Here is a 25,124-nt window from a genome sequence, read left to right as displayed (position 1 = left end):
AGACTGTCATCAGTTGAATTCATTATTTTATAGAAAAATAGCTAAAAGAATTTGAAGTTAGTTTTTCTCCCATAAGCTAATGTTTTCATTGTATTTTTTCCAGTGTAAGCTCAATTCAAAAGAATATATTTTATAAAGCCCCCAGACCTTCTCTGGAGAGTCACTCATTATGAAAAAATTTTAGTTAAGAGATTTATTTATGCTGAGCTTGCTTAATTGTAGAACCAGAAACCGTTCCATGATCTTAATTTCAGTATGGATACAGCCTACTGAATTGAGTGATATTTAGTGCCTCTGAGCCTTTTGAGAAATGACTATTTCTAGCTATGAGCAGTCAGAGATTAAGGCTTGGTGTCATCCTATAACAGCTAAATTTTAATTTAATGCTGCCTGCCTATAGTGAGAGGTAGACCACTTTATAGTAGTTCTTCTTGTGGTCGACTTACCATGTGGTGATGGAGACGGCAAAGTAAATATCTGTAAATGTCCATTGTTTTATAGTGCCTTAGGAACTCAAGGTGTACATAAAGGATATAATCATACCTTCCTTGTCAAGTCAGCAAGATGCCATTTTAAAATTCTGTTTACAAAAGTATCTGATATATATTTTTAGAAGGCATAGCTTTTAGAAACTCTGAAATGTCTGTATCTTTCATATTGATTCTAACTCAAAGGGATACTTTAAATTTTGCTATCAATTACATTCAAATTTAACATTTGCAGAAATGATTTGGTAATCCTGAGTGGTAGGGAGACCAGTAGGATTTTTCTTTTTAATTTGTTTTTGGGGGAAAAAAAGGAAAATAAAGGATTATAATATTAACACTTACCTTAGTAGGAAAATACCTTTTTATTTTTAGGAGAACATAAGAAAAACTTTATATAGTTACATTAAAAAATAATTCTTCTGTTGGAAAAATTTATACTTGTAAGTTTGGTAGATATTTTCCGGTATAAAGACCATTTTCTTAGGAATAAATTATTTCTGAAGACAGTGTTGCATTAGAAGGAGTACTATGGATTGCAAAAATGAAATGACTGAGTATGGTGATAAAATTCAAAGATTGTGAGTTTACGGTAAATCTTATCCAATTATAATGTTATATTTAGGCATCTACCATTATTTTCTTTTATCCTACATATTGATAATATACTAAAACACTATCATTTTATGAACTAATAGATGTAAGTTTAGATAATAAGTGTTGTGATTCAAGTGCCACAAATCCAGATGTCACATAAACTCAATCAGACCATGATTCTGTTGTTACTTGAATGACATGGCAGTTTGTTAATGATCTGATTAATTCAGAAAATACCAGTTGCACAGTTCATTTAGGATTAAGACTTCTGAGCTCGGATTTTTTTACTGATTGGATTATGTAGGTGATTTAAAAATATTATTTCCCTCATAAAATTTGAGATTAAAAAAAAGTGATTAGAGTAAGTTCTTATTTCAGGCACAAAACTGATAATTTATTAAGAAAAATGCTTTTGAACTGTAAATGTTTAATGCAAATCACATTTTAAACTCTATGACAATAATAAAATCTGTGCTTGCCCTAGCAGCACATACACTGTAAATTGGATATGGTGATGAAACCTTACATAGAAAACAATAGAGTGCTTTACAAGCTGCACATCTCACAAAAAAGCTGTGATCATCCAGGTTTCAAATGTGTGTGATACTATATTACATCATTAAAAAAAAACAAAAACAAGTAATGAAGACCCAGATATCCATCAGAGGCCATCTCCTTAAAAATTCATTCATTTTTGAAATTGACTTTCTTCATACAAACTCTTGATATACAAAGTACTGGCTGATTATATCTGTGATGTGTATACAATGGCAAGTGAATCCCCTAAATTTTCTAACTCTGAAAAACAGAGGAAAACTCATACAAACATTTTGAAAGAGAAGACAACCTTGCAAAAGGACCCGAGTGGTCACTAAGTCATGCTAACTTTTTGTAGGCAAAAAGGAAAAGAAATCTTTGCTAAACTTTCACAGTCTAGAGAGTGAGTTATTTAATCCTATGACTTTGACAGTGAGATATTTGAGAAGTATGTTTTACTTGTGACATTTGAAATGAATTACTCTTAAGTGTTAGCATTTTTTTTACACAATGCTTTATCTGAATTATTATATCCTTACTTTAAAAGGAAGTTGTTAGTATGTACGTGTGAAACTAAACATTTACCACAATTTAAGTTATACATTATTTGTTATAGAATATACTTTTTAAGTTATGAAACCAACCCACACTAGTTTCTGCAAAACTGACTTAGGTAAGTATTCTTAATATATGGAAAGTACGTCCAAACTCAGTGAAATGTGTGATAAATACTGATTATGTTTTTGGAGTTATTAACATAAAATATTACTAAAGCTTTCTTTTTTGGTTACATTATTTTGCACACATAGCGAATCAGGGTAACAAAGGGTTGCTTTCTCATCTTGTTTTCTGAATTGTTTTTTTGTACATTTAAACTGCACAGACAACTTCCAAGTCTTGCTATTTTTTTTCACACTGATATTGCCAGTAACCCTCTACAGCTCATAATGTAAATCTACATGACATCACAGGAAGTTTCTTTCTAAGAGTCTTCTTTATGTGCTTCATGTACTTTCAGATTCCTGACACAAGTTGGAAGTTGTGTGTAAAAACTTAAGTTACAACACTATATATTAGGAAGAACAAAATTTGTTTAGTTGAATAATAAATGAGTACAATCCAGTCAAATCCAAATTTTCTGACTCTGTTGCATTTTTTGCGAGCGACAATAAGGGTTGCTTTCAGTGAAGTGAACAGAGTAACTCATCCTTACGGAATCAGTTTTAGCATTCAGTGTTAGTGGTCTGATAAACCTGGGGTAATATAAATATTCTACGTAAGGGATTTAGTTTGATTTTTTTTTCTTGTGGTTTATAGTTTTAAATAAAGGGTTAAGTTGAAGATGTTTGCTTCTTGACCACACTTGAAAATTGGCCCATAATAATTACTGAGATTAAACTTCAGTGTATTTTATAAAAAATATTACTTACTTTCACAGAAGTGAAGAGATACAATTGCACAATGGTGGTTGCAATGGTAGAAATACATATTGCCAATAAAATGTTAGCAAGAGATTTAAAAATGACTGTACAGCACCGCATCAGAGAATTCTAGAACAGCAAAATGAGTACTATAATTTTTCCATATAAATAAAATCCTTAAATCTTTTTTAGAAATGGGAGGAAAGTGCTTTTTTTCCCCTAATTCCCACCAAAATAGTTCCTGATGTAGAGCAAAAGACAGTAAAAAATGACGATTAAAAAAAAATTCATGCATTTAAGCCATCATTAGTCTCTGACTCTAATATAAGGCAGATCATTAATCTTTTGCAAAACTATGACTTTAGCCATTTAAACTCTTTTTAGTGCTTTTCATGACAAGGACATGATAGGCCCTGTAAATTTAGGAGTTAAGATGTGTTTCCAACAGGCTGATTTAGACAGGCTCAGCTGTATTTTTGAAAAACCAACTTGATAATAAAAAAATGCTTTGGAGAAATGATGAGAAGTTCTAATAAAGGAACAACAGAAGGGATTCTATAGAGTTTATCACAAATGACACTGTTTAGATAAATGAAAACAAATTACATTTGCTTATGTGTCATCCTCAGTCTTAATGATGTGGAAAAGTGTGACATTGAACAGGACCTGGTGACCGTTGTTCCAGGCATAAAGAGCTCTATCTCTTGCATTGTAGTCAAGCATGGATATGTGAAAGTATTGGTTATGAAAAGGAATGTCCGTGTACTCATATGTAGAGGTTTTGGTGGAATATGAGTAATACACCTTGGCTCCAGTTAAGTGGGAGTTGGTGACATATAGTGTCCCACAAATCATAAAAGATTCCCCTGCACTTCTTTTAGGATAGCCAGTGCTCCAGCTCTTCATCACCTCCAGGGTATCTTGGTTAAGTTGACTGATGACAATATTGCCTGCATTCTGGTTAGTTGCATACACAGCCCACAACCCAATTTCATCAGCCATTAGGTCGATATCAGAGAATCCACCCCATGTATAGGGGTAAACATTGTGAAAACCAGCATACTCCAGACTTCGTTGGGCAAGCACTCTCCCCATATCAAAGCTGTATTTGATGATGATGTTACTCTGATACTTGTTAAAATAGAGTGAGCCGTTGTAGACAACATGGTTAGTTCCCGCCCATTTGAAAGGGAGGTTGTATGTCCTTGATTCAGCCCCACTGACAAAGTCTGCAATTGATTTGTACTCACGAACAATTTTATTGTTAGTATAACTGTCCATGTACCAGACCTGAGGAAAAGGGGGGAAAAATAAAAGGAGTGACTAAACTCTGTAATTTTCTGAGAATTCCAAAATAGAGTCAACATATATTAATATCCCTGTTCTCAGGATCTGGAAACCACATCATCTTACTGGTGACCTCTTACAATGTGATAGTACTACAGGCAAAAATAGTGGCATTTTCCATGTGGAAAGTAAACAACTGACTTTACTGCTTTGAAGTTGATTTTCTTTTTGCCCTTTTTATTTATTTGACCATTCAGTGCATATGACCGAGTGAACTAAACACGTGTCAATGCAAATCACACCACTTTGTTCAGTTTTACAATCCGTGCAACGTGATAACTGCAAAAAATACCAACTGCAGCAAATTTATTCCATCTTTTGCTCTGAAAAATATATGGTCTAGTTTTACACATTTAATTTATTTCTCCTTTATTGATACCATAGAAACTTCTAGTAATGCTTGTTCACTGGATCGCCTTATAAGTACAACTACTCTTTAGTGAAACTATTTTACTAATTTAGCTACTAATCTCATTTGGATGTAACCCTTGAGAATGTTAATGTAAACTGAATTCTGTAATAGACTGTAAGTAGAGCTGTGGTAGGTTTCCAGTATGTTGATTTGCCTAATACAGGCATTGTGAGCTTATGAAAATGCACCCCAAAAGTTTCAGTGCTATTGACTTTAAAATTACCTTTAGAATCCAGAGATGCTTCACCTTGTTTAGCAAATTGGTTAGCTCTTGAGTTTGTCATTTAGTGTTATTTTTTTTCTTACGCTAAGGAACAGGTTTTAGAAGGAGTATATAGAAAATTTTGTATACTTGTAATAAGCATTTTTTCCTAGCATAAAACAGACTATTAGAGCAATTAGACTGACTTGTGAATTGTAAGATGGAACATTTTACCAAAATAAGGTTGCTGTAGATATGCTAATGTTATCAAACTAAGAATACTTGCAAACAGTGTAACACTTTTCAAGTTGAAACTAATATTCCTGAAGAAAACAAATAGTTCAATCGATATAAAGTGCAAATAAAACATAATCCTAAGCAAAGACATTTGTGGAAGCAACATACTCGGTTATTTTTTTCAGATGCTAAAGGATCTGTCATCCAAGCACCAAATCGGGTTCCAGATGTCTTGACTGTAATTGGGCCTGTGATTTTCATCAATTTGCCACATGCTGAAATTAGAAAAACATAAACATGTTGGGTGAACATGAACAATGATTGCAACACACATACTTAAACCACAGTCAAACTCCCACCACACTCATAGGATTTTCAAGAGTAAGAAAGGGATCCTGAAACAAAGCAAAACCATGAGATTAATATCACATATTCTGAATTAATGATCATTCATGTAGGGTACTGTGCATTTAACTATAATTTGAACCATGAGTACTTGGCTTTTTCAGGGCTCTAAATCTCAAGAATGGGTGTTTTAAAATGGGAAATGATTTGTACAATCTGGAAAGAAATAGTGAGGAAAGCCATTGTCTTTATACCACTTTAGCAGCTGCTTCATCTTAATAAAGAAGTCAGAAAAAATAAACAAATTTACCACGGGCCTGTTTACCTGATCACCTGCTCTCCTATCCCTCCTCCACCCCATGCCTTGAGATTTTGGACAATTGATACAGGCCAGAAAGAACTCTGTAAGCTGATTTAAAGTTTGTGTTGGTGAATGAGCAGCTCCTCTGGAAGATATATTTATAGAATATACAATAAAAATTCAGTCTACCTGAAAGAGGTAGAGTTTTGAAGGGTATGCCTTGTGCAGATGGCAGGGCCTGATACAGCAGCCATTGAAGGTGCAAACAAACACAAAGTCACAAAAAACTCAAGCCCTCCAGACCCTGTAGGCACATGCAGTGAAAGATAGAGTATCAATCAATGTAATACACATGAAAAATTAATGACTTTCTTGAAAAATTATATTTTTATCACCCTAAGTGTAAGATTTTAGGAAAGCTTCAGACTTCATAAATGCCAAAACATAAACCAAACAGAAACCCAGGCATTTTAAAAGACTTTAAATAGCAAAAATTAAAAGTGACCTTTACACATTGTGAAGGGCAATATGAATGCCTATCGATGTTGACCTTTAGTCTAAAAGAATATCCTATCCATTTACACCCCCTTTTCCCCCCTTTATGTTTTTTTTACCTACTTTTTCTTTGTTGTTCTGTTTGTTCAGTGTTTCTTCCACCCTTCTCTGCCTATCCTTGGAATTTATAAATTTCTAGTTAGTTCCTATTCCCATGTATTTGGAAGATAACAGATTGCTGGGGCCCCTAGGTGGCTCAGTCAGTTAATGACGGACTCTTGATCTCCGCTCAGGTCCTGATCTCACAATTCATGAGATCCAGCCCCTTGTTGGGCTCTGTGCTGACAGTGTGGGACCTGTCTGGGATTCTCTTTCTCTGCCCCTCCCCAGCTCTCTTTCTCCCTCAAAAATAAACAAACTTCAAGGGAAAAAAAAGATTCCTAAAGCAAATCAAGGACATAACTAACTCTCTAGCTTGGAGTTTATTTTGACTCTTTTTTCTCTATATATGCTTCTGGTAAGAATAATTAGTAACTGGCAGAATAATAAGCTGTTCAGGTAGGAAGATGATGAGTGATAACATTATATTTTGTATTATTTCAGTGATAACTGCAAATTTAATAATCTCTAACACTTCATGAAATCTGAATGGAATACATTTTTTTCTCCTTTTGTGAAAGAAATTAGATATGATGGCATTTTTATATACTTCATATAAATGAATTTAGTTTCCTTATACATGATAAACTAGGCAGATAATTAAACAGATTTTATGACATTATCTATATTGAATAGCAAATTGTTGGGTTAAACCTGTTTAGACTGTATCAACTCGATGTAAACATAGGAACAATATATGGGTAAGTGGTATCAGCTTGAACGAGACAAAAACAAATGCATTCTGAATGAATCTTGTTGAGTATGTTCTCTTAAAGCACAGTAAATGAAAGTAATATGATCTTTAATGATGTCCTATGTAAATATTTCTAAGTTCACGGATGATAAGTGCATGAAAATCTCAAGTGAATTGAAATCGGAAGATATCCCATCTCCTGAAAAACACCACAGAACATATTTGCCCCCTTAGGCATGAATAATGAATTCTTATTAAACAAAATAGAAGTAGATAAATTAGGTAAAATATGAAAGTAACTCTGGCTTAAATATGATGGACTAATAAATGTTTTCATCTCCTTTCTTGTCTAAGATCTAATTAAAATGATAATAAAGGCGAAACACACGGGTGGAAAAAAGCCCAAAGCAGAGAGAATGGTATAAGAGACAGTGGAGAAGAAACTTCAACCAATTTCTAAAAGGCAGAAGGTGATGGAGAGTGGTAATTAAAGATGTAGGATAAGATAAGATGCATTAGTGTCCAGGCAGAGGAGGCAAGTGCTAAGAAGGGAGCTGCTTTGCTTTGAAGAAGAGAAAGGACTCCGAAACGGTTCCTGTGAGGGTATTGGTGATATAGGGCCCTGAAAGCAGGCCACCACTGAAAGCATGCCTGAGGAGCAGTTGATCCTGTCTTCATCCCTAGATCCAGGACCCCAGGAGGCAGTTTTAAAAAATCTGCAAATCTGTGTTAAATACTTGAAAAGGATTAGGGCAACGAATGTAGGCATTGGAGCTCCAGAATGAAGGCTCTTGCATTCTGACATTGGTAGTCTCCTACCTTACTCACTAGGGAATAGAGTGACAAGCCCTACCTAAATACAGTTTCCAAGTAGATTTATTGTTCAGATCTTTAAAAATGAATGGATAAGCAAAGGTAAGCACTCGTTTTCAAAAAGCTTACAACAAGAATGACTAGAAGTGCAGAGAAAACAGACCCCATAAGAAGAGAGATAATACAGAGAGAAGAGATCCTAGTATCTGTAGAGTTTTGCATACTGTAAACTGTTCACTGTAAAAGGAAAACACAAAAGAGCTACTGGCAATTAAAAATAGTACATTTTAAAAAATAGGTTGGAAGATAAACATTGGTCTCAAATCAAAAAGATAGACAATACAGAAAAAATATGGATGCATGTAGAATCAACCCAGAAGCTCCTACATCTGAAGGCCAAGTTTTTAGAATGAAAGGAGAGAGAAAAAGTAAATTATCAAAGAAATTGTACAGGATATTTCCCTAGTTACCAAACCTAAAAACAGGTATCCTCTGCCCTTCAAAAGTTTGTGTTACCCCTAGAAGTGAGAATGGCGTCACCAAACTCCCTGGGAGTTCATACTACCATATGGTTCCCTGGGAACCACACTTGGCATCTTACCATCAAGCTGCCATAGCTTTGAACTATGTCTAAGAGCATCCATGCTTTATCTGGATTTATTTTGAGCATCTGTTAGCAAGATGTGCCCTAAGGGATCAGAAAAGCCTGAGAGATTATTTTTTGGGTCTGGAAATGCTTAGAAATTTCCATATACATTAATAGTAATTGCTTCTTTACTTTCTACCATTTTGGCTTTGGAAAGTTTTCATAGGAATTCTGTAGTAATCTGAGATAGTGGGGGAAACCTTTGTTCAGATTAAAAGGTCATGCCATAGGGGCACGCCTGGGTGGCTCAGTCAGTTAAGCATCTGACTTCGGCTCAGGTCATGATACCTATATTTGTGGGTTCGAGCCCCGCGTCGGGCTCTGTGCTGACACCTTGGAGCCTGGAGCCTGCTTCAGATCCTGGGTGTCTCTCTCTCTCTCTTTCTCTCTGTCTCTCCCCACCACATGCTCTGTCTCTTTCTTAAAAATAAACCTTAAAAATTTTTTTATAAAAAGGTCATGCCCTAATGAATGGAAAAAGATTTACTCAAAAAAATTACTGAAATTTTAGATTAATAATAGAGAAGACATTGGAACTTTTTCAGAGAAAGAATGGGAATTGGTCACGTGCAAACAGATGGGATTAGACTGGCATTGGGCTTAGTGATACTGGATGCTGGAAGACAATAATCAGTATATTCAAGGACAAAAAAATCAGAGGAAAATAGAATAAGGATCTGGTCTCACATGAAAACTTTACAAAAGTTTACCTACAATGTACTTTTTCTTAAGAAGTTACCTGAGGATATACTGTAACAAAATAAACAGTAAGCCAAGACAGGGCAAGGCATGAGATCAGGAAAACAGTAACTTCTTGCCCAAGAAGGACAACTGTGCAGTAGATCTGGAGAGAGATTAGTCCAGAACAAACATCTGCAGGAAGGAGGTCTCAGAAGAGGAATTGATACAGAAATATTGGGTGAGATCCTCTAAGGAAAGGTGGGTATAGTGAAGGCAATTACTGAAGTACATACGTAAAAAGAAAATTTATTTGAACTTAACTGTAGTAATTTTCACTTTTGAATGACACAGATATGACCTTGGACTTTTAGAGAAAAGGAATATATCAGAGTCTACCACTGAGCTCCAGAAGAACAACATGAGCATGGTCATAATAATGACATAAATAACAAATAATAAAACTCATGTTTGGCTTGTAAAACCAGCCCATGAACTAGTTACAGAATACTTAATAAATATTTCATCTATTCTGTGATTATAGAAACGACAAAATGTTTCCAACCATGATAACCCAGAAGAATAAACTTCACACTATGAAAGAACTAAAAATTAGGAAAGGAGATGAAAGAAAGAATGGAGATGTAATTCACATCATACTTAAAAATAGGGTGTTAAGAGCTTTCCTGTAGTTGTTGAAAAAACAATAAAGTTTTAAATAGGAGGCTTGAAGTTACAAAGTTGCTAAGGGTTGAACTGTGAATAGTCCTAAAAGCATATAATGAGGAGACAAGGAAGTGGCTTTGGCTAAGTGACTTAAGTCTGCATTTTGCAGAGCAAAAGTCAGTAAATGTTGTCCAAAATTGATTAAAAAAAAAAAAAAAAGGAAAAATAAACATAGCATTAGAGGTCTGGATTTCACCACCTGAAGCCCTAAAGTTAAACTGAAATGTGGTTGCTCCTGGAGAAAGGAGGCTTGCTTTTTATTCTAAGCATATAATTTTCTAGTCATGTCCATACAGTAATTAAATTATAATTTTAAAAGTTAAAACAGTTGCAAAAACCTAATATTAGTCATTAAATTTAAAAAAGTAAAAATCACATCTATATATATTCTATTGAAAAATAATTTCCAGGTTTTTAAATGCCTTGCTTCCATGCAAGTTCAGGAAGTAGATGGAAATTGAAGATAGAAATAGTCTCCAGAAATGAAACCTGTTATTATTCTGATTTTTAATTAGGCTTTAATCCTGTAAGGACCAGATTGAAATTGTGTTTTTTAAACTTGCATCTCCTTCTCACAATGGACATGGCAACCTTTCCCTCTAATTAGTTCAATCCTAAAAAATTAGGATCCTTACCAGGAATTACATTCATCAGTTATTTCGTAGAGAGGTTAAAAGTTAATAGGTGATTACATTTGTTAGTACATGTGTAGGAGCTGTACTAAGAGGTATTATGCATGTAATTCAAGGAGAAATGGTGTGCATTTTATTTCAAACTAATGACTATGACCTAGGAAAAACATGACCCACTTTGCACAGGAGTCTAAAATTTCTTGGAAAATATCTTAATTTTATTTTTTAACAGTTTTTATTGGAAGTTGTATATAAGATTACTTTTTTCCTGTACCTCTCAATTGTTTCTTCCTTATATTTGCCCTCTTCCTTTCTTACTTGGTAAGATTTAGCTTTATTATGTTCGAGAATCTTTATCCACTTTTAGTCTACTGATAAGCACCTTGCTAGTGTGAGTGCCCACACGGATAGTTGTGCCATTTGCCTCTCCCACTGTACTCATTCAGTGTAGGTTATATATTTCTTCCTGTGAATCTGCACTACTTTGTCAACTTGCTGACCTTATGTAGTGTCTTCATACAACCTGCACCTTATCTCTTTGTAAGGGCATGAGTTGAACATTGTACTTATGTCTGAGCTTTTGGAAAGAGGGGAAGACATCGTCTTCCTGCTGATGTGTGAAGGTGCACTGAAATGCCTTTTACAGTTCCTGCTGTAGTCAGAAGTCACAAAGGGATTCAATTTCATTTTGGCCACTGGCATTCAGTGATGGCCACAAAAGGGAAGAGTGAAAAGTATCTTTTAAAGATGAATGAACTTTTGAAAAAAAAATACCTGAAATCTCAGAAGTCAGTTAAAACTTACCTGGATATAGATCAGTATAATGTCTCAGTATGAAACATGAACATAATGGAATGTTCATTTCCATAACACCTTATATCCAGAGGAAATGGCTAAGTGAAAACACAGTAAGAAGTTACACTGATCTCAAATTGTATTAATACTGAAAGTGAATGGAGAATTTATAGTTACGGAGTTTGACTTAACATTTTAGATGGCCAGACTATATCATTAAAACTCAGAGTGAGATTTTTAACCTTTATCAGCAAAGTCACCTCCCCTAACATAGGTCTACTGCCTGATGACTGAAGCACAGTTTGGACAAAGCAGGACAGTCAATATATGCCTCAGATATGTGTGTATTTCATATGCTGATTCATTTTATGGGTGTGAATGAGCCTCTGGACTCAGTTTATGTAACATAGCTTTAATATGAATTGAGTTGGATAGATAAAACCTGTATAAGAACTATATTTGGGACTAGGAATCATGCCAAGAATCTCATATAATCAACCTTTCCCAAAACTGACAGCACTTGGGGTGTCTTGGCCTCTGTGGTGTCTGGATTTACCCAGCATTGTATCCATATGGCAGAGGGATACTGCTGAGCCTAGATCACTTAGACGAGGAATTAAGATAGAATTTACACCAGGACTTAAAAGCTTCTGACACATAAACTAAAAATGATTTGGCTTCCTTCTTGTAGCAATGGACATTTTATCTAAATACATTAGAGAATAAAATTAATATTTAATATTTATTTATTTATTTATTTGAGAGAGAGATAGAGCAAGAGTGGGGGAGAGGGGCAGAGAGAGATCGAATAGAATCTCCATCCCACAACCCTGGGATCATGACCTGAGCCGAAATCAAGAGTAAAATGCTCAACGACTGAGCCATGCAGGCACCCCCAATATTTAATATTTAAATGTAAAATAATTATTCATTTAACAACCATTTCCTGAGAGCTTAAGTACTAATACTGTGCTAGGTGCTGGGGATATATGGGGAATAGGGAGACAAAATAGGGCCATATGTTGTAGCTTCTCAAAATACCATTGCTTATCCTTTCCATTTCTTATTTTATTCTTTTTCTTTTTTCAATCAACAGACAAGGAAAGTTAAAGAAGTTATTTTAGACTAAAACTACATTGAGAGGAAAAGGATGTAGCATCAAGTGCACCGAATATCTGTTGATATTAAATAAGAATTCTAGAAAGCCAGCCCTGAGTACTAAAATTTATAATGGCACTGTTTCCATTAAGATAATCCTCCTTGAAATTTATCTCATTTTAAACCACATTTACCTTTAGTTTCCTACAAAACATACTTGTTAACTGTCAAACATAGAAACAAGCAAGTTCAGTTAGTTTCCCATGTTTAATTTTCTATAAAAAAATGTGAGGGTCTAAAAGGACACATTTAGCAATTGTATTGATTAGACCTATTTGGTCTTACGTATGTGTCTTATTGGTAGTTGTCTGTGTGAAGGAAACTTATCTCTATTATTTAGTAAATCAATACAATTTTGTAAACTTTGAGATTTCAGTGAATGGTTTTTAAGTTAGAGATAAACTTTTTTTTTTTAATGTTCTAATGTTTGTTTTTGAGAGAGAGAGAGACAGAACATAAGCAGGGGAGGGGCAAAGAGAGAGGGAGACACAGAATTCAAAGCAGGCTTCAGACTCTGAGCTGTCAGCACAAAGCCCAACTCAGGGTTCAAACCCATGAACTGGGAGATCATGACCTGAGCCGAAGCCGGATGCTTAACTGGCTGAGCCACCCATGTGCTCTCAGATATAAACCATTTTAAAAATATGCATGTGAAACCATGTAAGCTCTGGTTCCAAATAAAGATATTTTATATATAAGTCTCTGGCCAGAGATATTCCTGTGAACATTTATGAACTTTGTGTTTTACATTTTTTGATTCTTCTATGTGACTCCTCTCTCCATCATTTTCCTCCATGTCGGTCACCTATTAGCTATCTCCCATCTGCCCAGTGACTCACAGTGTGCAGTGCCAGCCTCTATATTCCTGATGCCACCTGCGTTTGACCTGGGTCCACTGTAACTTCCCATCGCACAGTGACATTCTTTGAGTAAATGAAATTTTATAGCATTAATCTACAAAGCACACTTCAAAAGAAAAATTAAAATCCTAAAGTTATAAACATTTTAAAATAATAGCTTAAATGAGTTATTTACTCATTCATTTCATTAGTCATTCATTTATCAAGCTGAGATTTAATGATCATGGAGCACTGTTCCTATGTACTAGAATTTCATTGGTAAGAAAGAAAGGACACCTTTTTTTCTGGTGAAGCTTCCATTTTGATGGGAAGAAAGAGGGGACAAAAGAAAGAAGCAAATAAGGAATATATCAGGTAGGAAAAATTTTAGTGCAGATATTTAAATAGAATAATTTGATAGTGACTCTGGGGCTGTTTTAGATAGGATGAGTAGGGAGGACCTTTCAGAAAGGGTGATACTTAATCTGAGATCTAATTGACAAGAAGCCCTGAAACCATAAGTTGAAGGAAAGGCCATTCAGACAGTGGATCAGCTAGGAGAAGGCAGCATCTTAAAGCTGGGGGTATGAATTAAGGAGTCTGACTGTCTAGATTTGGATCCTGATTCTATCACTTACTCTCCAGGGATCTTTTACAGTTTTTAACATCCTAGTGTCAAATGGATAACAATAGTAATAATATCTATTTCACAGGGTTATTGGTAAGTTTAAATTACACACACACACACACACACGTGAAGATACACACGTGTGTGTGTACAACTTTAAAAAATGTTATTCTTACTGTTTTTGCAGAGGCTCTATATCTGGGCATACTTGGTGAGCAAGAGAAGCAGAAATTAAAAAAAAAAAGGCCAGTGTGTCTAGGGCACACTTGGAAAAGTAGAAGAGGTTGGAGAGGTGTTCCAAAAAATAAACTTTTGTAAAATCAGAATATTTGTATTTTATTTAAGCTATGATGGGAAGCTATCAGAGTTGTAAGAAGATGGGGGGGGGAGTGAGAGAATGTGAGCTACATTGAAAAAAGATCACTCTAGCTAGTATAATGGTAATTAATTATAGAGGGAATACAGTATAGGCAGAAAAGACCAATTAAGGGATTGGCACATTTGTCCAGGTGAGAGATGATAGAAGTGGTGATGGGGATAGAAAATAGTAGATGGCTTGGGTTATGGTTTTTTTGGGATAAAGTTGATAGGACTGGCTTCAGAAGAGATGCTAGGATGTAAAGTGAAAAGAGAAACTGAAGAAAACCTTAAATTAAAAAGCTAGTCCAAGATAACATCCAAATTTTGGCTTGTTCAGCTGGGAAGATTGTAGTGCTGTTTACTCACATGAAGTGATTAAAGAAGAAATGGGTTTGAGAGAGAAGATCAAGAATTCAGATTAAATTGTTCATGATTAGTATGCATGCCAGTGGAGGTGTAAAGAAGATAATATAAAAATCTAGGGAGCAGAGACACCCTTTGAGACACAGTTTTGACAGTCTAGTGAAAGGCAGAGGCTAAATACTGCCTTAGAGGGAGGGTATATACAGAAAAGACAAAAGACATTTAGAACAGAGCTCTGGGGCATTGCAACCCAGCAAAAGAACCCCAAAGAAGCTACAAATGGGACTTAACAATAGTGTCGTGTTAAGGGAAGAAAAGACAACCTTTTAAGAAGGATGAAGTTCTGACTTGGGGGGAATACCACTGAGATATCTAATAAAAATAAGATAACAAAAATGACCATGGAAATTAGTAACAAGAAGTCACTGGTGATGACAAGAATCAAATGAAGACAGTGTTAAGAACAGAAGCTAGATCACAATTGGTTTTGAAGACTGTAAATCAAAGCTGCACTATTGAAGATTCTTTCAAAGGAGAAGCAACAGGGAGATGGGGGTGGAGAAATATTGGGCCATGGGAACTTTTTATTGTGCTGGTGCTACTGTTTATTCCTAAAGGCAAACAAACTTTTCTTAATCTAGTAGAGAGGGAGAAACTGAGATGGAAAAGAGAATAAACAAATGAACCCCATGAGTGGATCGTGGTTTAATCTATTCAGGCACCATGAGTAACCATGCTCTGTCCTTCTATACTTTTTTTTTTTTTTTGGTTGGGGGAGGTGTCTGTGTTTTTACTTCCACAAATTCCCAGAAAATTTCCAAGGAAATGTTGTTTGTGTAGTATATTCCATTCAGGTTAGAATGCTGAGGTGGGTGTTAGGAAATCTGGTTCCTAAGCCAAGCTGCAGTGTTAAATCTCATGTAAAATTGGATAATCACTTACTCTGTGGAGTGGAGTTTCCTCATCTCCAAAATGGAAGTTCTGAGGCTTGCCATTTTGTTATTCTAATTAAGGGAACTTTGGACATGGAATGAACAGACGTTTTTTTATATGTTGCTGAGAAGAAGGTGGTATTTGTGGTTGTGGTAAAACACAGACACACCATCAGGGTGATCATGGTTGTTGCCATCATCATCTACTCTTGGGAAGCAAAAAAAGCAGGGCTCTCACTGTTGATTTCTTTCCAGTTGAAGTTTATCTTCCAAATAGTTACTTGATTCCAAGCTAAAATTCATCCAAAACTTAAGGTTCAGGAATTTATAAACAATGGCTGGTTTTTTAGATATAATTTTATGGATCTTAGTGTTAAGTAAACAAAGGTGTTTTCAGATTCTGATGGAGTGCGAAATTGTAAAAGTAAAATAAACAATAGAAGTCATTTCTAGTTCTTGGCTCCCATAGACTAGTTTTTGTTCAAATAAATCATTATCTTTCTTATTTCATTCTCACTTTTCATGAGGACAAAGCCAGATAGAAAGGATAATTTCCCCAAATGCCTGGAAGACAAATGTTCCTGCAAAAGTGGATGGCAAAGAAGGAAGTTAAGAGTTTTGCTTCACTGATTTTTATCCTGCTGTGCTTCTCCGTCTACAGTGAGACACATGAAAATATTAGCATTTTGTAATATATTGCATGTGTATGGTTATGTATGTTCACAAAATATGCAAATAACTGAGGAAAGTGACTGTTTTATTTTCTGATGACTTGTAGATCTTAAACTTTTTATAATCAGTTGCGATCCGTATTTATCAATCAGTGGCTTGGGGAAAGCTATCATTTGGGATTCAGCAGATCTGTTGTTTGGATCAACGAAGCATAAAAACCATCTGTCTTTTGTTTATTTCTTTAATATATAATTGTATTTTTAATATCCTGGACTAACAGTTTCTGGATTTAAATCCTAAGGCTATGCCCATGTAAATAAATTAAATGGAGTAGTGAATATATTTATGACATTATGTTGTTTCTTTTTACGTAAGGCCATTGGGGAACTCATTTAGCAAGTAGTAGATATGATTTGATCTTTAAAGTCTATTAAAGCTACTTAAAATAAGTTTGTCCCTACTTTACATAGTAAATTCAGTAAAGTATAGTAAAACCTGTGTGTATTACTTAAACTTTTATTTGCATATTTAATCCTACCCTTATACTGCTGAGAGAAAGGTGGTGATCATGATGGATATAATCGATGTAGTATCAGAGACGGCACTCGAATGAATTTTCAGTGGTGTCTAGTAAAAAAGATCAAGAGTAATATATTTCTAAATACTTTCACTTTTCCAAAATTAACAGTTTTAAACTTATTAATTATAATTGACGTTTATGCATGTGTATGATTCTGTATAATGATAAATATACTCAATAGGTAGTTGAGCAAAGTGACCATTTTATTTGTCTTGATTTGTTTCACGAAATATTTTTAAAATTGTGTCAACTTTTTGTGGAAGAGAGCTTATACTATGAACATAGGTTTAAGGAGAAGCCTATGTAACATCCAGATTGAATGAAGAACTAATTGTATTATGAAATCCCAAATAAATTGGCAGCTGATGCTTGCCTCTGAAAGCACAATTTTTATATCCCTGAACGTCTTATAATCTAGTTATAATTTAGGGCAAAGTAGGACATAAAAAGGAAGATAAATAATAAATAAGTTTATGGTAAAATATACCTATTACCCAAAAATGTGCTAAAATAACTAGGTTCTGGGATTCTGGAAGAATGTGTCATCACCAAGTACATGGGTAGGAGCAATTGCATTCTGTGTTACAATCTAGAATTTTAGGGAGTGTAGGGCTGTCCTTGGTGAAGGACTCATTTGAAGATCTCAGTTTAATCCATGGGATTATTTTTGTTAATTTCCCCTATTAAACTTCCAAGTTAAATCTCACAGTTTGACTTTTCTGTTAATTCCTGCTTTCACTGAGATTTTCAATGTCACTTGTTTTAAGTGCTAGGTAGACCACAGTTTCATGTGTTTTATAGTGAAATGTTGCATTGCCACGAAGAAAGAACAGATGGCAACAGAAACAAAGGTGAAAAAAGGATGTGCTTTTGTTGTCTTTTTTTTCCCCAAAAGATTTTTGGTTTTGTAAAAGATACAGATGTTTTATATATTTGACATATCCTCATTTATTTGTTGAAACTAACATAAAGCTTTTTGCTTTGAAAATATTTGCTCTCAAACTCTCTGTAGACACTAATTTTTACCCATTATGTTATGGGTGTTTTATGATACTTTATTCAGCTGGAATAAGACCTAGATGGCCCCTGACCTCTCAGAGAAAGGACAACTTGTCTTTAAGGTGGTAAAGATTAAAAAAATTTAAAAAAATGGCACATTTTTTCAGAAAATTTCCAAGTTTCATGAGAAGTGGGACAGGGGAATGTGGAAGACTATGCCAGGAGAAGCCAGCCATATAAAGGAGCAGTCGGAGAGGGCTCCACAGAAAAGTTGGTGTCTCGTGTAAAATGCAAAATCATTAGAATTTGGATAGGTAAAGTGGAAGGAAGAGCATTCCATGAAAGGGGAGAAGAAGGTCAGTGTCCGGATAAGAAAGCACGCATGACTGAGGAACTGAAAGATTGGGATGGTTAAAACTTACAGTGAATACATGGGAAAAACTTGTGAGAAAAGGGCTAGAGAGTTAGGCAGAAGCCATGTCATCAAGACAGACCATGAAAAGCTATTTGGATTTAATTTTTAAAGAAAATCATTTAAACATAGGTGTAATATGACGAGATTTGCATTTGGAAAAGACTACTCTGAACACCTACTGTGGTGGAGAGGGAATAACTTCAGGTAAAGGGGAGTGGGTAGGACGCCATTGTGGCAATGCAACTGAGAGCATGAGGAAGGCCTGTCTGGATTAGGGTGGTAGAAGTGAGGAAGCAGGAAAGAGGTGTTTTTGAGAGATTGGTTGGAGAGAGGAATGATGTGTGAGTGTATGTAGGTGAGGTTTAGGGAAGAATGAAAAAGGACTCTCTGGCTCCTTGCTTTCTACATCAAGGAAGAAAGCTGGGGAAGAAATCTGCCTTTGAACTCAGAAGGGCTTGGATTTAAATGTGTTGCCTCTAACATGCACTTGTGGTAAAATAATTTAAACTGAGTATAAATTGCCAGTAATATTGCCTAACCCAGAGTTCTTGCAGCAGTTAGACTTAAAACATTTAGAACAGCTAGCCATACTGCTAGTCAAGCAGTATCTCTCAGTACTGCTGTAATGAGCTACTTCTGTGCTCCTTGTTGCCACTGAAATGCAGGTTTCTTGACTGTAGAGGGAGACAGTCTGCCTCTCATCTTTGTATCACCAAATACCTACCAAAGTAGCAGCACATATCGGAGAGTCAATAGATACTTGCTGAATGAGCAAATAAGACTATTGACACATAGACAATTTGGTTTCCCTTTTAAAATTTAATTTGTCATAAACATGACAAAGACAGTAACCAAATGTCATTATTTGTGACCTAAAGTTTTGAGTGCTATGGATATTTCTGTTGAACGTGAAGCCTCAAAACTGTTAGTGTTAATAGAAAGATGGCATCCTGTGCTTCACTAGATGGCACCACACCATTGCCCTAAAGGAGAACTAACTTGAGGGAGTAGGGGGGCAGGGGGCTGATTGTAATCCACATTAAACACCTGTTGATGATCTCAGGGTGTGTGTGTGAGCTTTAGGTGTGCTTTTTCCATCAGATTCTCACATGCGTATAATTATATTTTGCATGTCTAAGAATGGGATACTTATAAGATTAAGCACAGGGGACTTTATTCAGTCTCTCATAGGAGAAAATTAAGCGCTTAAGAAAGAACATTACTTCATTCAGGCCCCTAGAGTGCATTACTGTTGAAGCCCTCCCCTCCCCCCGTAATTTCTACTTTCTCCAAAACTTTAACTCTCTAGTAGTAATAAGCTGAATGGTATCCTAGTGCTCTCAATGACTTGTGATTCCTTCAGCACCTTATTTACTATTTAAGAGTAACTTAGACCTTGCAGGCAATGAAGCTAGTTTGTCTTTTAGTATCTTAAAATTTATGTGATCTACAGTGTGACATTTTCCCTAAAAGCAAATTCATTGAAAAGGTGAGTGGAAATGCATTCATCATTGTTGAAATTTTATTCTGTTTCCCCAGTCCATTTCTGCCCTCTGCTAATTGGTTGTTTGTGTTGAAAGGCTTTTGTGAAGAATGAAGATGCCGCTGATGGATGAGCCTTCCTGCTCTTCTTACTATATTGAGGATACTATAATTATCCAATGTCCCACTGCAGATCCAAAAGCAACTGGATTTTAGATGCTTTTGGAACACTCAACCCCTGATGTTTGTTTTTTCTTTACATGTCCTGTTAATGGTCCTGATGTTGATTAATACCTGTTTTCTGAGTCAATGTGATCTGATATGTTGATAATTGGGCATTTAGTTATGAGTTGATAGTAGGCATGGTGTTAAAAGATCATTTGATCCAATCTTTATTAATTTCCAGCAAGTATAAATACTAAGTAGTATTAAACTAGATCTTAAGACACCACTCACAATCATGTTTGTTTTTCTTCTGGAAATATATGTATGAGATACTCCCTTTCAAACTGGAATAACTTTTAAGTGGACAATATGAAGATTACTTAATTTTTCAGGGACCATGTGACTTCATACTTCATAGCATTAGGGCTGTCTGTCTCTACCTGAACATGTTTTTTACTTTGTAATTAACGATTATGATCCAGTTGATAAATATCATAAATATCCTCATTGCTTAGGATACTCTCAGTAGGTAGGTTTGCTATTGGACATAAAAATGATGTGACTGTTTACTGGTGTCTAATATTTGTATTAGTTGCTAGATTTTGTTTTTGATTAGTTAAAATAAAAATATTAACTAATTAAAATAAAATATTAACTAGTTAATGCAGTTAATTTGACAGTCACATTCTTTCAACTTTGTTGTTTATGAAGGAAAACTAATAAAAAGAACCTTTGTTGTTAAAAAAAAATCTATATATTGTAGATTGCAGTCCTAAGGTTTAAGGACACCATAGAGACATTATCCATGGTTCAGTAAGGAGGAATAGGATGAATTTGTGTCCACTTAAATTAAAACCATTTTTCCCAAATATCATTTTCAATATTGAAGGAGGCTGTGTGTAGGAGGTATGTGTAGACTAAAAAACAAGCAGAATTATGAAAGAGCTGAGAGTTGTGTAGATTTCATTTCCTAACTGTGGTAGACATTATTTCCAGCTGAGTCAACTCAGAATGTATGTTAGAAGTGAAATTCATTTCTAAAATTGAATAAATTCCAAGAATGCCAGTCCCTCAAAAACCTGACTGGCACCCTTTAAGGTTCAAGGTGTTTACTAGCTAGAACTATTCTATTACCTGTCCTTCTTTTAGTTTACTGCATGTATACTTAGCAGATAACTGGTGTCAGTATACAAAGTTGATGGCTTTGGTTTATTGTGAGATGCTAGGAACAACCAAGTGAATTGATTCTCAGGCTCTAGAGCGATTCATCTGTAAAAACCAGTCCTCTTCCAAAGCAAGCCAAAGCCCTACACAGACCAATCCTATGCACTGTCATTTACAGAAAATATATATTTTTTTAATTAAAAATTTTTTTAAATGTTTATTTTTAAGACAGAGACACAGCATGAACAGGGGAGGGGCAGAGAGAGAGGGAGACACAGAATCTGAAACAGGCTCTGAGCTGCCAACATAGAGCCTGGCGTGGGGTTCCAACCCACGAATTGTGAGATCATGACCTGAGCCAAAGTTGGACGCTTAACCAACTGAGCCACCCAGAAAATCTTTAATCAAATATTTTCTGAGCTAATAAAAATGCATCTGGATATTTTTTTTGTAACCCCCAAAGTAACTTAGATATTGAGGGCACTCAAACAAGTCTTGCCTTGAGATTTTCTTATCTAGTTTGGTGGAGACTTCATCTGGCAAACTATGTAACATGTACAGTGAGCCAAAGGTATTTCATGATTTAAAAATAAAATACAACTTGGGGCACGTGGGTGGCTTAGTTGGTTAAGTGTCTGACTTGATTTTGGCTCAGGTAATTATCTCAGGGTTTATGAGTTTGAGCCCTGCCTCAGGCTCTGTGCTGACAGTGTGGAGCCTGCTTGGGATTCTATCCCTCTTTCTTCCCTTCTCCCTTCCCAAAATAAATAAATAAACATTAAAAAATATATAACAGAATTCACTTATGTCAGTAATATTTACCTAGTGTATATTAGCAGTAAACTTCATAGCAATTATAAAAGAACATATAAGGAAATATTTAAGTGATACGTCAAATAACTTTTGCTTAGCTTAGTCTTAGTAAGTCCTATACCACCTGATTGAAATATGTGGCTAAGAAAGCTTTTTTTTTTTCCAAATAAGACTTGAAATAGCTAATATCTATTCTTTGAAATTTATAAATTGTTACTATATGACTCCTTGTAGGATTAATTTATTCAGCAAATACTCATTGAGTAATTTTTCTTTGTTAGGCAGTTTTCTAGGTATTGGGGAATATGCGATTTAGAGCGAGTATCATAGACATTGTTCTTGTTCCCATGGAACAAAAATCTAGGAAGATAGCCATCCAGTTACACATGCAATGATAATGAAGCATGAAAAGTGCAATCATTGGTGACCTATCAGGGCCTGGGAGCACCTAGCTGGGGCACATAGTATACATCGGGAGAGCAGTGAGGGAGTGTGGCAAGACATGACATTTAAACTGAGACCTGAAGAATGAATGGGAGTTTGTCTCATATGGCAAGTGTGTAGACACAGAAAGGATAAGCAAGGGGAAAAAATTTTCAGGAGAAGGGACAGCATCACAACACCTCCCTGCAATGAGAAAGTAGAGAACACACATGACTGGGATGTAGCGTGTGAGGGGAGGAGTGGCAGAACGTAAGGTGGGAGAAGTAGGGAGGGCCACATAAGCTGTGGACTGTATCACAGGATGTAAGGGAGTCTAGGAGATTTTCCACAGTGCAAGGTAATTTCAGATTAAGGCTTCAAAAAATCCTTTTGGCAATAATGTGAACAATGTGTGAAGGGGTGCAAGAATGGGAGTCATGGAATCCACTGGAGTCATGATTGTTAGTAAACTAGTTAAGGTGAAAAAGTGGGCCTTGACTGATGAGGAATAAAGATCTGAGGGTTCCTGTGTTAAGCTTTAGGGCTTACGTTAATTGCCTTCTGAGTAATTTTGTTGGAATCTCTTGGAAACCCTGGGATAATGGTAGTGGGGCCTCTAATGTAGTGATTCCCCACATTTTTAACTGTACTGAATGCAACTTTTTATATCTTCACTCTTTTTTTTCATTTGAATTGCATTTGTAAAATAGTCTTTAAAATATTTGTCAGCCATTCAAATTTCAAATGTTTACATTTATTCTCTGGAGGTGTCTTTAATAGAAATTGATGATCTTTTCCAAATTCTTTACTCTTCTTTTTAGCTTATTTTCTATTTGAGAAAAGTTTTTCTTTCCTTTTGGAGAATACTTTCCTGTGGTCATTGACTTGCCCTCTTTGTCATGTTACTTCATGTCGGCAACTAAAATAATATTCCTAAATGAACTTAATAATTCCTCTTTATTCAATTTGTGTACACATATTTATTTTGCATTAAGTTAGAGACTAGTCCCAGGATGATTTCATCTGAAAAATTACTACCTCATGAATAAAATGGAAGAGTTTGTGAATTTAGACCAGGTTGAACCATTAGGAGTCAAGAGCTAGAGTCCATATCTCATGTTACATGCTTGGCCCTTTGCAAAGTAGTGAATATGTATTTGAGTAAGTGTTTCCCTTTTATTTCTTGTGGATCAGAACAGCCAAATGATGGCCACTGTCTATAATAGAGGAATTGCTTTTGTTTGATTTAATCACTGCTGTTTCATATTTGGTCCCAGGGTAACTTTTTTCCTAGCCTCTAACTTTCTCCACTACCAAAAATGCCTCTCCTCCCCTCTAGCCAAGCAATGATTGACCATCCCATATTATCATATAGCCAATAGAATTGTGTTATTTCAAGTCACCAAATGGTAACAGGGTGCTCTGAAAATTAGGCAACCTTTAAATAATACTGATTACATAGGCATGCTTAAGTCATTGAGGAATACTTACTTTACACTTAGAAAGCAGGCATCGGTTTCCCTGTAATAGGTATTCATGACTATTTGCAGAGCGTAGGAATGCAGTTTTCATTGAAACCACTTAAAAACACAACATGTTGTTGTACTCACTCAGCTTTTTCATGCAGTCACGAAGCCTGGTCTCTAGGCTAAGCACCCTCTGGTGCAGTTCCTCATAGTCATAGGCACCAATTTCCTCTTGAATCCCAGTGAGGACAGCAGACAGATTCCGGATTTCCTCTTTAAACTGGGTGATTAACTTGGCATCTGTTTTGTACTGTTCTAGGACTGGAATCAAGGGCAGGAGTTCATCCATCTTCTCTTTCAACTCCTGCAAAAAGCAGGCAGCTGTTTTTGAGAGTCATTTAAACAGATCAAGCAGCTACATTCTTTTTAATATACCTAAAGGGGATTATTAAAACAGATTTAAAATTCCTTTTTTTTTTTTTGAAAATTAGAAGAAAAATTTTACTGATGTATAATCAGGATGTAACGTTACATTAGTTTCAGGTATACAACATAATGATTCAATATTTGTATATCAAAGTAGATCAAAATCGTACTGATTTTTGGTTGAAATTAAGTACTGTGAAAATGTAAGTGGCTACTGTGATCATTAGTAAATCCATTTATCTCAGTACTAGAACCTCTCTTTAAATGGTTAGGTGCTTTTCTATTAAATTGATCCTTATCATAATTACAAAAACTTCTTACAGTAGCATTTAAGAGTTTGTGTTATTTCACTTTCTAGGAGCATTTTATAAAAAGAACAATGCAGTATTTAGCAAATAAAATCAGGATCCATCTTCGATTATGAATTACTAGAAACAGGTCAAATATCCTATGTCAACTCTAATTACCCAATGACTATCTCTGTTATGGGGGTACTTACAAGAAATTTTGGATCCTAGAACAATAGCTTTTCTGTAACACTTAGAATGTTTCCATCTCTGTCCTTCCAGAGTGCTCAGGTATTCCTCACGCTTCTTAATATCCATCTTACCACAGTATCATTAGGAAGGTAAGTTCAGCAAGCATAATAAATCATGAAAAGCTTCTCAAATCTCAAAGAAATGCATGTTGCTCTTTACCATTTTGAATTATTACCCA

The 25,124-nt window shown here is 35.3% G+C and overlaps 1 protein-coding gene and 1 pseudogene across 2 annotated transcripts in view; both read right to left on the bottom strand.

The window, feature by feature from the left end:
- Window positions 1-3,652: 3,652 nt before the first annotated feature.
- Window positions 3,653-25,124, bottom strand: part of OLFM3 (olfactomedin 3) — a 43,157-nt gene continuing 21,685 nt past the window's right edge. For both annotated transcript variants that reach the window (XM_047084992.1, XM_047084994.1), the window contains 3 exons: window positions 24,126-24,345; window positions 5,407-5,513; window positions 3,653-4,330 (listed from right to left, as the gene is read on the bottom strand). In XM_047084992.1, the coding sequence (XP_046940948.1) occupies window positions 3,653-4,330; window positions 5,407-5,513; window positions 24,126-24,345 (1,005 nt within the window). The remainder of the gene's footprint in view (window positions 4,331-5,406; window positions 5,514-24,125; window positions 24,346-25,124) is intronic.
- On the bottom strand, window positions 10,953-11,414 carry LOC124515722 (60S ribosomal protein L26-like; annotated as a pseudogene).

The sequence above is a fragment of the Lynx rufus genome, unplaced genomic scaffold (genome assembly GCF_022079265.1).
Source record: "Lynx rufus isolate CCGP_SWC_20201006 ecotype Redwood Valley unplaced genomic scaffold, mLynRuf1.p SCAF_2, whole genome shotgun sequence".
Lineage (NCBI taxonomy): Eukaryota > Metazoa > Chordata > Mammalia > Carnivora > Felidae > Lynx > Lynx rufus.
The sequence above is the reverse complement of the archived record's forward strand: the minus strand, read 5'-3'. Positions and strand labels throughout refer to the sequence as shown.